General features: G+C 20.8%; 1 protein-coding gene across 1 annotated transcript; it reads right to left on the reverse strand.

Annotated features, from left to right (window-relative positions):
* Positions 1 to 4,214: 4,214 nt before the first annotated feature.
* On the reverse strand, positions 4,215 to 16,484 carry LOC114119015 (DNA excision repair protein ERCC-5 homolog). The gene is made up of 16 exons (XM_027980467.2): positions 16,261 to 16,484; positions 13,117 to 13,292; positions 9,982 to 10,196; positions 9,536 to 9,698; positions 9,223 to 9,439; positions 8,349 to 8,507; positions 7,770 to 7,880; positions 7,471 to 7,701; positions 6,922 to 7,230; positions 6,420 to 6,521; positions 6,188 to 6,303; positions 6,030 to 6,128; positions 5,539 to 5,752; positions 5,224 to 5,463; positions 4,956 to 5,143; positions 4,215 to 4,849 (listed from the first exon to the last, which is right to left on the reverse strand). The coding sequence occupies exons 1-16, from the start codon at positions 16,346 to 16,348 to the stop codon at positions 4,640 to 4,642; spliced, it is 2,838 nt and encodes a 945-aa protein (XP_027836268.2). The 5' UTR covers positions 16,349 to 16,484; the 3' UTR covers positions 4,215 to 4,639.
* Between the last annotated feature and the right edge of the window lie 638 nt (positions 16,485 to 17,122).

The raw sequence follows: 17,122 nt of genomic DNA on the forward strand, positions 1-17,122 counted from the left end.
CCAAACAAGTAAGTTTTTTGTCCCATTTTGATTAATAAAGAACAATGATCAAATTTTATATAATTTAGTACTTAAATATAATTTAAACTTATTTTGATACTATTAAAAAAAAAGTTCTTATCATATAATCTATAAGTAAGTAGTATAAGAAGTAGTAAAATTAGAATGATAATAAAGTTAAATCGGATATGTTAAATTTAAAAATGCATAGATTAGTTTATATTTTACTTCAGTTACAAATACAGTTATTATTAGAGTTAGGATTTAAAATCAAGTACTTTTTTATTTTTAAAAAAACATATAATACATGGAAAACTAACCCTTAATACTTTCCACATAAGCGTATTTCATTTACATTCAAATATAATAAGCTGTATAATAATAGCTATTTTCTCTATAAATTCCTTTTTTGTATATAAATTTAATATTAAAATATTATTTTTTTTACGATAACTCAAATGTAGTTATGGTAACATAAATACATAATTAATAAATTAGTTCAACAATATTTCGATATGTTATGAATAATTGGTATCAGATAATAACTAATGATACAAATTAATTGGATACATGCGTTAGTCATATTTTTACAAATAGAATTATTAATAAAGTATTTTTTAGCTCTGATAAATGAAAGTTTACAGTATGTTTTTACAATAAAAATTTGCTTATGACATTTTTTTATTATAATTAAAAATAATTAAATAATTAAATAAAACAAATTGCTTTATTTACGTTTAAAATGCTATTTTTACTCTTTAATGCTATTCTATATCAATTTTACCACTTAAAATTCCGAAGCCTAATTGTTATTAATTATTTCATATATTCAATGAAATATTTAAAATTTATAATGTATACATACAAGTAAACAAATAACCCAAACTCTAGTAAAATTAAATTTTGAATTTTGAGTATTGGTGGGGGAGGGGGTATAGATTTAATGGATATAACGTCAATGAGTAAATTTTTATTATTATTATTATTATTTTTTTTTTTTTTTTGTACCTATTTACTTATAATTATATTATATAATGTTTAATATAACATAATCTAATAAGTAATAATATTATAATAATACCTTTATATCTTTTAATAAAAAATATTTTGCTGTATAACATAATGTTATTAAGGAAACATATGCTTATATACATTTCATCCATAATTTAGAACAATTCTTAAGGATATTAATAGTATTATTTTTTTTTTAAATAACTATATGAATACTAAACATTGTAATGGATAATACATTAGTGTAGTATATATTTTAAGAATAAAATCAAATATTTTAAAATTAAATTTTTAATGTTTTATTTTATTTTATTGGATAATTATCTATCTACTAAATTATATCAAAATTATACTATAAAATTAACTATATTTTATCTTAAACAAATTTTTATTCCGAGAACAATGACAAATGAAGAATGTATTGTTATTATCACAGTTATAAATTTTGCTTAAGCGATGATAGAACTGTCAATATTAATTCTTAATGCATTTTTTGCTTCAATATTAAAATTGTTCAGAATTCTTGATCTATTTCAAAAGATAAAATAAATGCAGTTTAGTTCTAAAATCCAAAATATTTTCAAACATTTTTATCACATCACTTAATTAGAAAATAAGCAAGCCTAAGGTTACAACATATTTATTTCCTTAGTTATAAAATCTTTGTATTAAAACTTGTCCAGCTGGCTAAATTAGGTTCAGCCTATTATCTGTTTTAAAAAAATAGACATACATAAATTTGAAAAAAAATTAGTATTAAATAAATTTAAAACAAAAGTAAAAATTGTTCTCAAAATATAATGAAAGTTACTAATATCAAACCTCTTAAACAGTCTTCTAAACAGCATTCTAGCATATTAAATTATACAATAATATATCTTAATACTCTCAAAAATTGTATACTAACGAGTATTTTCAATTATGTCATTAAATTGGCCAGCTTTATCTAAAAATTATAAATTATAATTTTAAACATTCCTGAATACACAATAATACCGTTAAGCACATTTATTTGTTCAAGTAAGTACAATTTTATGTATATAATTTCAAGTAGGTACATAATATAAAAATTAAATTAAAAACCACTTATTATATTATATTAGTTATTAACATTGGACAGTAGACACTACAATGAATTTTACTAAAAATTAAATACATATATAATAATTACTGACCTAAAATTGAATAAATAAGTACATAGTGTAATAAATTATAACTTTTTTAACATAAATGTTCGGCTTGTAGAAATAATATTAAAATTATTGATAATTTAAATAATTACTTTAATCAAACATTTTAAATTTTATACTTAAATGTATTTGTTACTGTATTAGTTAAATATTTAATTTTATGAATCATTATGTATACCTATCATAATATAGTTAATTCAGAACAAAAAATAATTGTTAAAATTATTAACATAATAACCATTATTTTATTAATTAATTTAAATATTATCATATTTTAACATAATATCAAGTATTAAATATGATATATAGATTATTTAAATGTATTATTAATTATTATAAATTCAAGTTAATAAATAAAATGCATTATATTATATCTAATTGATTAAATTATCATTCAAAATTCTTAGCTTAAAAAAATATAACACAGATTTAATTTACTCTTAAAATGAACCAAAATAATTATTTATAGTGAAATATCACAATAAAAATTTTATTTCCATAAATTAATACATTTGATAATTTATTATAATTAAAATTATAGTAAAGACATTAAGTATTGAAGAAACAAAAAAACCAAAAATTTAGATTTATAATTTTATTATATTTTAGTAAACCTTAAAAATTAAATTCAAACATAATATATACATTATACTTGTTTTTGAATAATTATATATAATTTAATATTTAAGGATAATAAAATAAAATGAATTAAGTCAAACAACAACTGGTCTAAAATATGAATATTCTTAAATATGTGTGACTAGGTAAAATTTAAAATATATAACTCTTACTAAGGTGGGAATGTCAGGTATAAATTATTCATATACCTAGTCCAATAAATTAGTAAATGTGTTTAATAACAATAATAATAAGTTAGTTTTTGATTTGTTTGATAAAGCTAATTTAAATGTACAATCTTACACATAACAAGAACAGTTGTTGAGTTACGATCAGTTCACACTATACTACATTACTACAATTTAATGTGAATTATTAATATATTTAACTTGTAGATAAAGTGTTATAATCATTTTTTTACCTACATATTAAGTATATAAAGAATAACATAGTTTAGTTATAATGTGAATCTAGCTTAATTATCATAAAAACTATAACTCTTAAGAAGACAGCACAAATCCACTATTTATGAAGTTAAATGAATGCAATTTCAATGATACCACAATAAAAATAAAAATTGTAATTATAATATATTTTAATTTTTAATACTTATTCAAAATAACTTACAAGTGGTCCCATGTTAGTACCATTGTTGGTCATTATGTAAATACAAAATTATAATATAGAATAATGATTATGCAAGTAAAAATAACCACTTAAGCTAATTATAATTCAGAAAAACAATAAAGAATACTTTTAGTATCACATATTATTTAGTTCAACAATGACTGTAGCCTGAATAGTTATCCTTTAAGCAAACAATAATTTATAGATAAATAGTGCCCTCTTAAGAAATAATCACAAATGTATTATATAATATACATAAAAAAATAAACAGTTTTTAGTTTTTGTCAATCAATTTTTAAACACACATTTACTTATCTATAATTTTACAAAGGTTCAATGATAATATTTTGTATATATTTAATCAGTCCCATATAAAAATTACTAAAATTAATTTAAACTAAATTAGATGATAATAAAATAAAATAAATAAATAAAAAAAAAACAATTATTCCTTATATAAACTTTACTATAAAACTCCTTTAAAATATTTTTAAATTTCCTAATATAAAGTAATATTAATTTATTATATAAAACAATTTTAACTTATAAATTAATATTGATTTAATAAGTGATGTATTATACATGTTTTCAAGTTTGAATTTGCAATAAATTATTTACTATAAAACTTTATTTTGAAATATGATAAAGGTAAGTAAACAGTTTATAAAAGTTAATTAACATACGTAATAGATCATATTCTAGTTATAATTGTTAAGAAAATGATAAATTAATAATGTACATAGTAAACTATGAACTGTTAAACTGTGCTGTGTAAAAATACACTTATTGTAAAATAATAAATATTATTATCAAAATAAATATTTAAATTATTCTACATTCTAGGATAATTATTATTATTAAAAAATAATAATAATAATAATATTAAACCAAAAAAAAAAAAAAATCAATTTAGATTTTACTTTGTTATTTTTTTAAAAATATATATATATATAGATATTTCAATACTTAAAAATGTTACAAGAATTAAATTCTCATTATGAATGACTAGAAATTCTACAGCTGAATTTACTCAAAGAATAATAACAGTAATATAATATCAAAAACAGTGAAGCATATGGATCACATAAAAATGTATTCATATTTAATAAATAATTATTTTGTTTAAATTAGAGCGAAATTGGATACAATACATTTTGGCACAGTTTCATTCTCTATGACAATTGAATAAACATTTATTTTAGATTTTTCCTACGTTTTTTATTAGTAATATCATTTGAATCAGATAATGATATTTTTGAATTACCAGATTTCTTATTATATTCAACAGAACTATTATCATTTCGCAACCTTTTGACAGCTTGACTAACACGTTTACTCATACCAGTATTTGTATTACTTAATTTGGGAAGAGCTTTTACAAATGAATCTAATGTTGTTTGCGTCTAAAACAAAAATATTTTAAACCAATTAATAACAAATAAAATAATTTTAAAAAATTGCTATGTTTTAATCATACAAAAAAATAATAAGAATATTTTATAAACTTACTGTTCGTTCAGAAACTTTTTTTAATACAGGAGCTAATTTGCTTTTTGTTTTAGAAACATCCCAATCAAAATTAGTTTGAGCAAATTGAACAATCGAGTCCACTTGGAGTGTACCCCAATTAAAGCTTTCAATCGATTCATTTACAATTGGGTGGAGATAAGCATTTATAACAGCTTTATTAGGAAAATCTGTATTTTTAATTACAAAATAAGAAATTTAATTTTAGTTTGTCTAAAATTGTATTATAATATTAAACATATGAATTTACCATTGCCAATTTTGGTGGATTTTAATTTTTTCATAAATGGTATATCACAATATACTTCAGCTTTTGAATTAACAATTTCCTTAATTTTTAGTAATTTTTCTTCAATGTTCATATTTTTAGTTTTGGATTCAAAAAAAGATAAAATTTCTATAGCAGATACTGGACCAATACCATCAATTCCATTTGTGTAATCACTTCCCACAAGAAATGCTAATTGAATAAAACTATTTCTAGATAAAGCTAAAATAAATAAATAAAACACATTTAAATATACAATTTTATACTTTATAATGAGTTCACATAAAGATATATTACCAAATTTCTGTTTAATATCAATACTTTTGAATTGTTTAACATATTTTTGGTTATCAAAAAAATCTTTATATACAACATTTGCTCCAAACAACCATACATCACTATCATCTGTCACAGTACCTTCTGTTCGTCCAATTTTTTCTAAAAAAGCACATTGTGCTTCAGCTTCCATTGGTGCTGTTATATATGGTATACCAAACAGCTTCAAGAGACCCTAAAAATAAAAATGTATTTATTTATAACTATTATAAGTTTTTATTTCTATTTTCTATAATTTGTTTCATGTGATAATAGATTGCAATCAAAATTCATGCTGCATTGGTTTTAGTAGTATATTATATTACATTATATTACATTATATTACATTATATTGGATCATAATAATATAATGTAAATAATAACATAATGTTTTAAATCTCAAAAGATATCAAGCATTTTTTAATTAATTTATTAATAAAAACTTAACACTTAAAATATCTAGCAATTATTACCTTTATTTCCGATGTAATCTTTTGTGTAACAGAAGAAGCCATTCGATCAGATGTTCTGTGTAAACTAGCTAAATCATTTTGACGCTTAATTAATGTATCCTAAAAATAACAATTATTAATTTATTATTATTACTATTATCTATCTTTTATATAATCACTTGTATGGACTGTAAATATTGTTCATTCATAGAACTAGATTCATTGTTGGGAGATTTGGGCCATTTTGTAGAAATATTATTACATTTTGTTGGAGAATTAAATTTTTCTCTTATAACTAATTATAAAACAAAAATTAATAATTAAATGTAAAAATTATACAGCAGAACAATTTTTAGAATATGGGCAAATATATTATATAAATCAAAATTTGTAATACAAATTTTTTATTACCATTTTTTGTTGAATTTGTTTCTTTGAATTCATTTTTAGTAACTTTTGGAGCATCTGACTTTTTATCAGAAACTTGATTGACATATTTTATGTTTTTATTATCTAAAAGAAAGTTTTAATACAGGTACTAAAAGTCAATAAATTAAAATAAAAAACATAAATATCAGAAAATAAATATACTTATATTTTAAAATTATAAATAATATACAAATAATAAATAACTCATTTATTTATTATTATTTTTTTTTTTTTTTGAATAAGCAGAATTAGACAAACAAATCTAAGCCTTATACAATCGTATATAACCCAGATTTAAAATGTTTGTAAATCATTTTTAATGTGTGCATACTTATATCTTCTAATATGTTTTCAAATGGCACATGATCTTAAAACATTACTTAAAATATGAATGTAAAAATAATTATTGAAAAATGTAGAACTATTATAATCTGTTTTAATTACCTATTTTCATGTTCATATTTTTAGAAAAATTTAAACAAACCTTGTAATTTTGCATCATCCTCAGATAAACTTTCTTCAGGTGAAAAATTAACAGAATTTTCAGAAAAAGAATCATTTGAATTATCAGATTCTATTGTGGGCGAATCATTATTAAATACATTCAATTCTTCAGTTTTTAAAGATTTTGATGCAAAATATATTGATTCATTGATATGTTGTTGATCAACAGAAATTCTTTTAGATATATTATCCTCATTTTCTTGAAATGGAAAAGCTTTGCTTGTAGATGGAATATCTTGAGGGTTAATGATTGAATTTTTGTTTTCCTTTTTTGTTTGACTAGATTCGTCTAATATTAAACAATGAAAAAATAATTAAACTAAATAATTATTATTAACTAACAATGTTATATTTTCAATAAAATGCCATTTAGATCTTATGTTATTTTTTTATAAGATAATTCCTTAATATAATTACGCATTTATTAAATAAGTCTATCATAATATTTTTAAGATAAAACTAGGATGGAAACAAAAGCTCATAAATTATAATTAATAATTAATTCAATCAAATTTTTATAAAAGTGTACCTATACTATGGGATACCCATGATAAATAATCTTCTTCATTGAAATTATCTAAATTTTCATTTGATACATCATCTTCTGTAATAAAAATACTTCTGGAAGAATGTTTTTTGGACAAAACTTTGTTACTTTTTACAGTTTCATCTTCTTCAATATCTGATGTTAATACTTCAGAACCGCTACTAAAACCTGTATCAGGTTTAGGACATTTTATATTTGGTGACTCAAATTCACCTACAACAATTAATTCCTTGTTGAAAATGTTATTATAATTTTAGTATTATTTTATAATTAAAGATTACTTGATCGTCTTTTACTAGCTATTTTATTTTCATTAAAGATGAGCCATGCTAATCTATCTTCTTCAAGGGATTCATCACCAGCAAGTGCTTTAAATATATCTTCATCAATATCTACAAAAGATATATATTTAATAATTAATATGCATACATTCTAAAAATATATTATAAAAATTTCACTAAAGAAGATATAAGCGTCCTCTTTTTTTTTCATAAACATATGACGTTCCAAATTTGTGTTCAGCAGAATCTATTTTAAATTTAAGTTTAAATATTATAGTAAATTTTCAATTACTAAAATCAAAAATAAGATTATTATCTGTGTTTTCTTAATTTAAAATCAGAGCATTCAACACACTATAGTACTTATAACTCGCTTTAAAATTAAAGTATAAAAGAAACAGAAAAGATAACAATATATAACTGATCTACACTTAAACACGCTAATAAGTAAGTTTACTATTATATTGAAACTAACAATGCAAAATGGATTCTACTTAACACAAATTTGCTATATTTTAAGTGTGTAAGACTGGGACAACACATGAAGGCATAGTCGTCTAAACAATTTTTAATGCAAACCTTCTGTTAAAGTAGGTGATCCAATGGCGTCAGTGGTAATAATTTTATGGCTTGTACTCTTTGATTCAGGTTCAACACTTTTTTCAAAATTTGATGTTTTTATTTTTTTAGGCATTTCATTATTCTTTAAATTACTACTTTTGGCTGATTTGTTGATACCTATATAAATAAAAATTGTAATATAAATATTATAGTTTATTATCTATTTAATTAGTTTAAATTATATTTTAGTAATGTTTTTAGTTAAAACAATTTCTATGTTAATATTAAACAAAAATTATTGATCTATTTTATTGATTCTATTGAACATTCAATTATCTAAGATGAATATAAAATTATAAAACATGTCCAAAAAGAATATCAGATTTTACTTAATAGTAGAATTGATGCAGCTAAAAATGTTATAGTAATAAAATAAACCAATTCATAAAAATGACAATGATAAATATACTTAGTAGTTACATTATTTTTACTTAGTTGGCAACTTTTATACATAAATAAGAAATATATAATAAGTAGGATACAACCTATTGCCAATCTATATAATAACAATAACATAAAAATAAGATTAATACAAAATATTAAGTGAGAAAACAAAGAAACTAGATTCATTTTTACAGTAAAGATAGTATTAAAATCATAAAATGCTATCATTATGATTTATAATATGATATGCTTGCAATATGATTGCTATCATATTTTACAACTACAGTTATATTTTATCTTATTGAATGAGGCAGTAGATATTTTGTTGTTCTTTTTATTTTTTTTTAAGTTACTAAGGTGGGTCATAATGTTTTTATTTTTAACAAATTTCAAATTTGATAATTAGTTTTATACATTTTTCTCTTCATCTACTGTTTTAATTACATACCAGATTCATAATAAAAAACAGTATCTTGATCAGAATCAATTTTTTGACTAAATTCATCGATATTATTAATAGTTTTATTGTCATCATTTAAAAACATTTCTAATTCATTAAATGTCATTTCACGTTTTAATTTTTGTTGATTTTTTTTTTCTGATAAACGTTTTTGATCTTGTGAATAACCATTCAAAAGTTCCCCAATTTGCATAGATGAAAATGCCTGGAATCAAATTTTAGTATGTAAAAACTGTAAACAATAGAGTTATTTTTAAATATAGTTATAAATCTTTTTATAGCTATCAGGTATCGTGTATACATTTAATTTCACAGGAGAACTTTTTTCCTTGTCCTTGGCAATATTTGCATATAAAAAATCATTATTTTGATTTTCTACAGCTAACAATAGAATATTTTCATTTGATAAATTTGTGTATGACTGATCCTTTTCCTTAATAGGTACTCTTTTTTTGTCAATTTCACTAAAAAACAAATTGTTAAAATTCCAAATCAATTAAAAAATAATAATATGTTAACTCCATTTGTGTTTAAAAGCAACCAGGTTTTTTGGTGGTGCACTAGTCTCACATAATTGTTTTTCTATTTAATAAATCAACAGTAAATTATACACAGAACGATGCCATGTTCATGAGCATAAATCTGACACCTGGGTCACTTCTAAACATAAATGGAGTATAGTTAGTCATAAACTTAAAAAAAAATTACTTCATTTTTAAATAAATTATATAATAAGAATTAATTTACATGGGTTCTGGCAGGTTTGGTAGCTCAAACAAATCAGTTTCAGCTCCTTTATTCAAACGGCCAACAGTTTTAGAGATTACTTCATCTTCAGACAATGCATTTTCAGCATTCATAACAGTTTTTAAGGCTGCCTGTTCTAACATGTTTTTTAATAATTTTTCTTTGGTTTTTCCAGTTGATTTTTTGGCACGGTTTTTTTGAGCTTGTCTTTGAGCCTAAAATAAATATTACTAATTTATTTATTTATATTAACATACATTTATAATAATATAAGTTATAACTTTTAACTAAAATAACTATTACAAATACATATTTAAAAAAGTGTCCATTAAAAAAATAACCAAACAAAAAATTAATGGAATATAAACAAACACCTAAAGAAGATTTTAACCAAAACATTTATTTTTTCTCTGAGAAATGTGCAACAGAGCAAATTAGCATTATTATATTTAATATTAGAGTGAATTTACCTATTATAAAAATTGAAATGAAAAAAGTTTTGGGTTTTTACAATATTTCAACTTTTATAAATATTATGAGTAAGTTAAATATTTAAAATTTAAAAATACTTATAAATCGCAGGGTAATCAGCATACACATATACATTATTTAAAAAAAACATTGTAATATTTACATTATTTCACAATTTAATATCTATTATTATATAATTATTTTATGAATAATAAATAATTTTAAATTTTATCAGTTTCCTAAAACAAATTATTGAGCTTTAATTTTCTCTACATTTAGTTAAGTTAGATTGTTATATGTTTTTACAGTTTAATTTATTAATAAATAACATACAATTAATTTACAAAGAAATGAATAAGCAACTATTTTATAATATTAACGATACTATACATTGGTGGCTATTGGACTATTTTCCTTTAACTAATTTTTAATTTTTTTTTATTATTATTATTATTATATCCGTAAATTTATTAAACCTGACTTATGTGTAGTGTAATTTATTGTAATGTGAACATTTTATTAAACACATAAAATAATTATTTAATGTAAAAATGTAAAATAAATAAACGATAAAGTATTAATAATAATTAATAAGTAAAAACCAGAAATATTTCAAATATAAAATGACTCATGAAAAAAAAAAATGTATTACATATAATATACAATTACCTAATATTTATAAACAATGAATCTTCTAAATTAAAACAGTAAAAAGTAATAATACATGTATTAGCAGTAATACAGTAAACAACAATTGTATGATGAATAAATTTGTTAAATAGAATTTAATAAATATAGCTCTAAAAATATTATGTTGTATTTTTACTGTATAATATTAATAACCAATTATTATAGCTTATTAAATACATCAATTTTTGTCTGATTGCTAAATCTACCTTACCAGGATGTATCTAAAAATACCTATATAATTTCCTCATACCTAATCTTTATAATATAATTTATTTTTATTTTATTAACTCATTAGTAATTACATTTTATACTAAAATATACATTATAATATATAATATATTTACTTGAATCAATATTAAATAAATGCTAGAATTATGTAATACTGTTTATATTAATTATATATACAATTTATATATTTACTTTATCTTTATAATATTATAACACTTAGAAACTATTAATTATTATAAAATAATCAAAAATATTAAATTCATGATTAATAGTATAATGCCTACAATTAAAAATGAAATTATGTATGTAACTAATGATTCATAGGTAAATATATAAAGAAAATATATATTTTTTTATGATTTATTTTTAATATACAGAAATGAATAGGAAAAATTATTGACATTTCAACTAGTTTTGATTATAATCAGATGTTTTTTTTTTTATAAATTGTATTGTATATAAGTAGCACATCCATGAAAACAATGCCAAAGCTGATTCATGGTAATTAAGAACTAATTATAGCTTAAATAAATTACTATGCATTTCAAACAGTTATTAGTCAAGAAAAAATATTTTTGTTCCCACAGAATCTGTAACAACAAGTTAATACATAACGATTTTCCCATGGATTCTCAAAAATAATTATGATCGTCAAAACTAAAAACAGAAACAATCAGTGATATTTACTCTATTTTTATTTAATATCTAACTGTTAAATAACTCGAAAATAATGTGAGAAAATAATAAAACTTGGGGCCATTTTTGTTATTTTATCACAAATACTCTACAAAAATTTGACAATAGCATAATTTAATTATTTAAATTAACGACACCCTAAATTAAAAAGAATTTTTTAATAATTGTATGTGCTATAAATAAAACTTCATAATAACATTTCTCACTAAGACCAAACATTGTAAAATGTTATTAGTAGGTCTCGGATTTAAATGTATTAAAAATATCAAAAAAAACCTTTTTAAAAAATTAATTATTTATTAAATAAATTCAAATTATTATAAAAAAATTAGTTATCAATTAATTGATGTGACTTAAAGATAAATTTCAGCCTTGTCTAATTTAAAACCAGATTACCCCTGATGTTAAGTTCAAAATGAAAATAATTTATTTTACGTCAGTAATGCTATACTATAATATTATAAATTATAATATAGAACTTATATTTCAATGAGGTCAATTTTTTTAGCCATAATACGAGAAATAGGTAAAAAATGTCCTAAAATATAAAAAAATGCATTAAAAACGTCAAAAAATGCTCTAAAAAGTATAAAATGTGCTAAAAATGCAAAAAATGTCCTAAAAAATGTTTAGAAATGGAAAAATGGTTAGAACACGGAGAACCTGAAACATATTTGTAGCTTGGAAAGCATCGCGTAAGACATCCAAAAAAAAAGATGCATATGCATTGAAATCCGAGCCCTAGTTATTAGTATCCAAAATAACTCACATTAAAAAACTATGATGAATTAATCTTGTTTATTTTAGATTAAAACTATAACAATAATTATTTATAATTAATTTTTTTAAGTGTAAAATAATAAGTAACTATCTATAATAATAAATAATAAAAATTTTAAAATATACATCAAGTATATTATTATACCTTATAATAGTTAATAGCAATACAAATATTTAATTTCTGTAATGAAAATGTGTTTAACAAATTCATTCTTATCAATAAAATATTTGTTTAAACTTCAGTAATTAAAATTTTAATTGTATACTTACAATAGTTATTTTTTTAAGCTCTGGTACACCACCATCAAATACAAATATTGGTTTAATACCATAGAACAATAATTTACATATTCTATGAAACATTACTATTAAATGACCATTTGTTGTAGCGCCATGCTCACTTTCTTGAACACCTTTAATTATTTGGTACATCCATATTGAAACATCTGTTAGATAATATATTTAAGGAAATTCATTTGATTGCCGCATTTTTAATGCTTTAAACAAAGCATTAATATATTTCATAAACTAATGACAATTCAAAAAATATAAAATTTAATGAATAAATACCTTATTTTATTTTACATATTATTATGTTTACATAGTTGTGCTTACCAAAAAAAAAACATATATATAATCTAACATGGTTACAACTTGTTTAATATCATTTAAATTTAGTAAAAAATTTGATCGCAATTTTCACTAAATGTGCAGAAAAAAAAAATTTCATTTGTATGAACCCATGATATTTTCATGGATGGTCAGTTAATTATATATATTTATAAAATCTTAATACAAGCAATAATTTGATTATATAATATATTTATAGATTAATATAAGAAATAAATTAGTTAATTAATTTAAATAAAAAGTTAATAAAACATTTATTTTTTTACTACAACTTTATTATATTTATTCTATAGTCTATATATTATTACAGAAATATCCACATATTCAGAATATATTACATATTTAGGTAAAATACACAGTTGTTTTTAACTTTATTAACACTTACACATTGATTTTTGCAATCTTCAGTTGCTAACATTTTAAATTGAATTGCTAAAAAAATGTATTAGGTGTCTAAATATTAACTATAATAAATAATAATAAACAAATTTTTCGGAAATTGTAATTAAAACATTATAAACTCATTTAAATACATCATATTTATTTTTAAAGAAATAAAGAATTTATAATTATTTTATACCACATGGGTCACAAGTTAAAAATAAATACTTAAAATAGAAAATTTGTGAAAGTTTGAAGAAGGCTAAAGTGTTTCATTTTTTTTTCTAATTACACAAATACGTACAATCTTATTCTGAATTCCCATGATTAATTATTGTACCCATAATAATTTTATAATTGCTTTATATACAATCAACAATACATCATTGTATGGCCATGGGAAAACAAAAATTTGAGTGTACTTTAGAGCATATTAAATATCAAGTCAATAACAAAATGGAAGAGCTTTCACATCTTAAAAAAAAATGTATATATCAAACAAATAATAATTCTATTTTAATCAATATAAATAATGTTATGTAATATGTATACATAAATAGTATATGCATATGTATTACCAAAATACTATGATATAAAATATAAAATTCTATATTATTATTTAATTATAGGCAATAGTATGTTTAGTTATAAAATAACAGAATACCTTATAAAATTATAACAAAATAATTTATTTATTATTTCATGATTAATAATAGTTAATAGTAAATTAATAGAAATAATAAATAATTTATAGCAGGACTTGAAATTAAAATTTAAAAATAATATTTTTTTCTTAAATCTTTCTAAAATGTAATTTTATAACAACCTAGTTATTAGTATAGATATTATATACTTTATAATTTTAACTATTTAAGTTAGTAAAATAATTGACTATTTTTAAATAATTATATTGATTTTCAAATAATAAAATGGCATATATTACTAATATCAAATGAGATAAAACTTATAACAAGAATCAATTAGTTACATTTTAAGTCAAAAATGAATCAACACAATCATTAACTAAACAATTTTAACTTATTAAAATATGTTATAATTTTCAGAAATTAAATAAAAAATTGTAAATCTATATAACATTATATAAACTTTAAATCAAAAATAACGAATAGTTGCTTAGATGGTATGAAAAAAAAAATATTCAAAAACTTATAAAAGTTGAAATTGTTTAAGCAATTTCATAATTAAATTTATAAATTACTCAACTGAAACTGTTCATTTAACTTACTAAATTAAGTATTTAATATTTTAAAACAATATTTTTATTATTTAGGTAATTCTTTTTTAAATTGTTTTCATGTAACTTACCTAATCTCAATTAAAAAATAATCAGGCTCTATCAGTATTTTTGACCATTAATGTAAATAAAATATTTTAAATTCTAAAAATTTCAGAAAACTTGTATAAAAAGCTTTAAGTTAAATTGCAGTTTAAATTTTCTTACTCTAAAATTAAAAAAATATCAATGTAATATTCAAAAATTTAATAAGTATCAGAAATTGTATTTTATATTTAATAAAGCTATTACTATTACTATTAACTAAACAACTTATTATGTACAAATTTTAAAATAATATATTCTTATGTTTTAACTTGTTTACAAAAAATTAATTTTCATTTTATACTTTAAAAAGAAATTAATTCCACTTAACAAAAGTCACTAAATATTAAATAATATCTAACTTTTAAATCTACTTTTTTGTGTTCGCCGATTCTATCTAAAGATAAGCAATAAAACTGATTTCACAAATGCAGACAACTGAATAATACTGAAGGCATACAAAATAATAATAATAATAATAGATACTAATTAAAAAAATAAAAAAACAAAGAAATATCTTTTAATATTAAATTTTCAATTTTATTTAGTCAAATTATGATAACTTTAATCATTTTTGTAGATAAAACCGTTAAGTCTTAACTCTAAGGTGAATAAAATTTAAAATAACAGCTAAAAGAACACCAATTAAGTATTGGTTATCTTATTTAAAATACATACTTAGTTAATGAAGACTTAATAAAGTAATTTTGAAGTATACCATATGGAAATATTCAAGCATACATAAGGTATTTCGTCATTAGAAGTTAAATTGTTTTTAAGTGTTTAATAGTCAGACAATTTAAGTCATTTTAGTCAATATAATTAATCAACAATTAGATTCACAATACATGAGTGATGAGTACCTAACGCCAACTGTAAGACTTAATTAATTTTAATTATTATTTACGGAAGGCGTACAGATGTGTCTCGTTGTAAAATGAGATCAATACCTGTATGGTGTTTTCAAACAATTTTATGAAACGATTAAAAAACAGACAAACAATTATTATACATTATGTCAAAATGAAATTAAGGGTAATTGTTGTTGTTTAATAAAAGGATACCAATACTCAGTACTTTATTCTCCAACTTTTCGACAGGAATCGGTTTCCCAGCCGATTCCAATAATTTCCATAAGCCTTGGACGCCCATAGTGTATTAATCTAAAATCGGAAAACTGAAATACTTAGAAACATTTTGGGAAAAAAAAAAAACATTTCAATCAGTCTCTCCTTCACAATTCACATACTATTTTACACAATAACAACACGGCGATATCAATACTCGGCCTGTTAACTCAAACAATATTATTATGATAACAATGTAGACGATAACGCGGTATTGGTGGGGGAGGTTGTCTCGTAAGCACGACGGCGGCGGAGGTAGTCCGATCACAGCACCAACGTAAATAATATTATTATTACTATGAGTTTAATGTATTTTGTATTGCTGTCACGAATAACGAGACGGCTCGAAAAGATTTGCAATAATTACAAAGTAATTCGTATTTTTTTTTCTTTTTAAATTAACAAAAATACTTTGCATTTGACTCAATACCCCACCCACAGTAAAACAGTGTGAATAGGTTTATGATATAAATATAAGTCTCGTTTAATAAAAATGCACATTACCTACCTAGGTAGGTATAATATGTTTAATAAAAATCTATAATGAACGAAAACTTTTAAAGTCCCTCTTCGCGAACAATGTTTTTGAGTTATAGGTAATAAAATAGTTTTACGTCGCTCTTCGTGATTTAAATATTATGTAATTTTATCTAAATTTAAGATTTTTCAAAATATCTATAAAACGATATTGTGCTTCTGTGTTTTAAATATTTTTAAATAGGTAGCTATATGAAAATTACTTTTGTGTGATAATGTATTACATTTTTAAACTTTTTGATTCAGTGAAAATGTTTTGACT

This window comes from Aphis gossypii, chromosome X, assembly GCF_020184175.1.
Source record: "Aphis gossypii isolate Hap1 chromosome X, ASM2018417v2, whole genome shotgun sequence".
In the NCBI taxonomy this organism is placed as follows: Eukaryota; Metazoa; Arthropoda; class Insecta; order Hemiptera; family Aphididae; genus Aphis; species Aphis gossypii.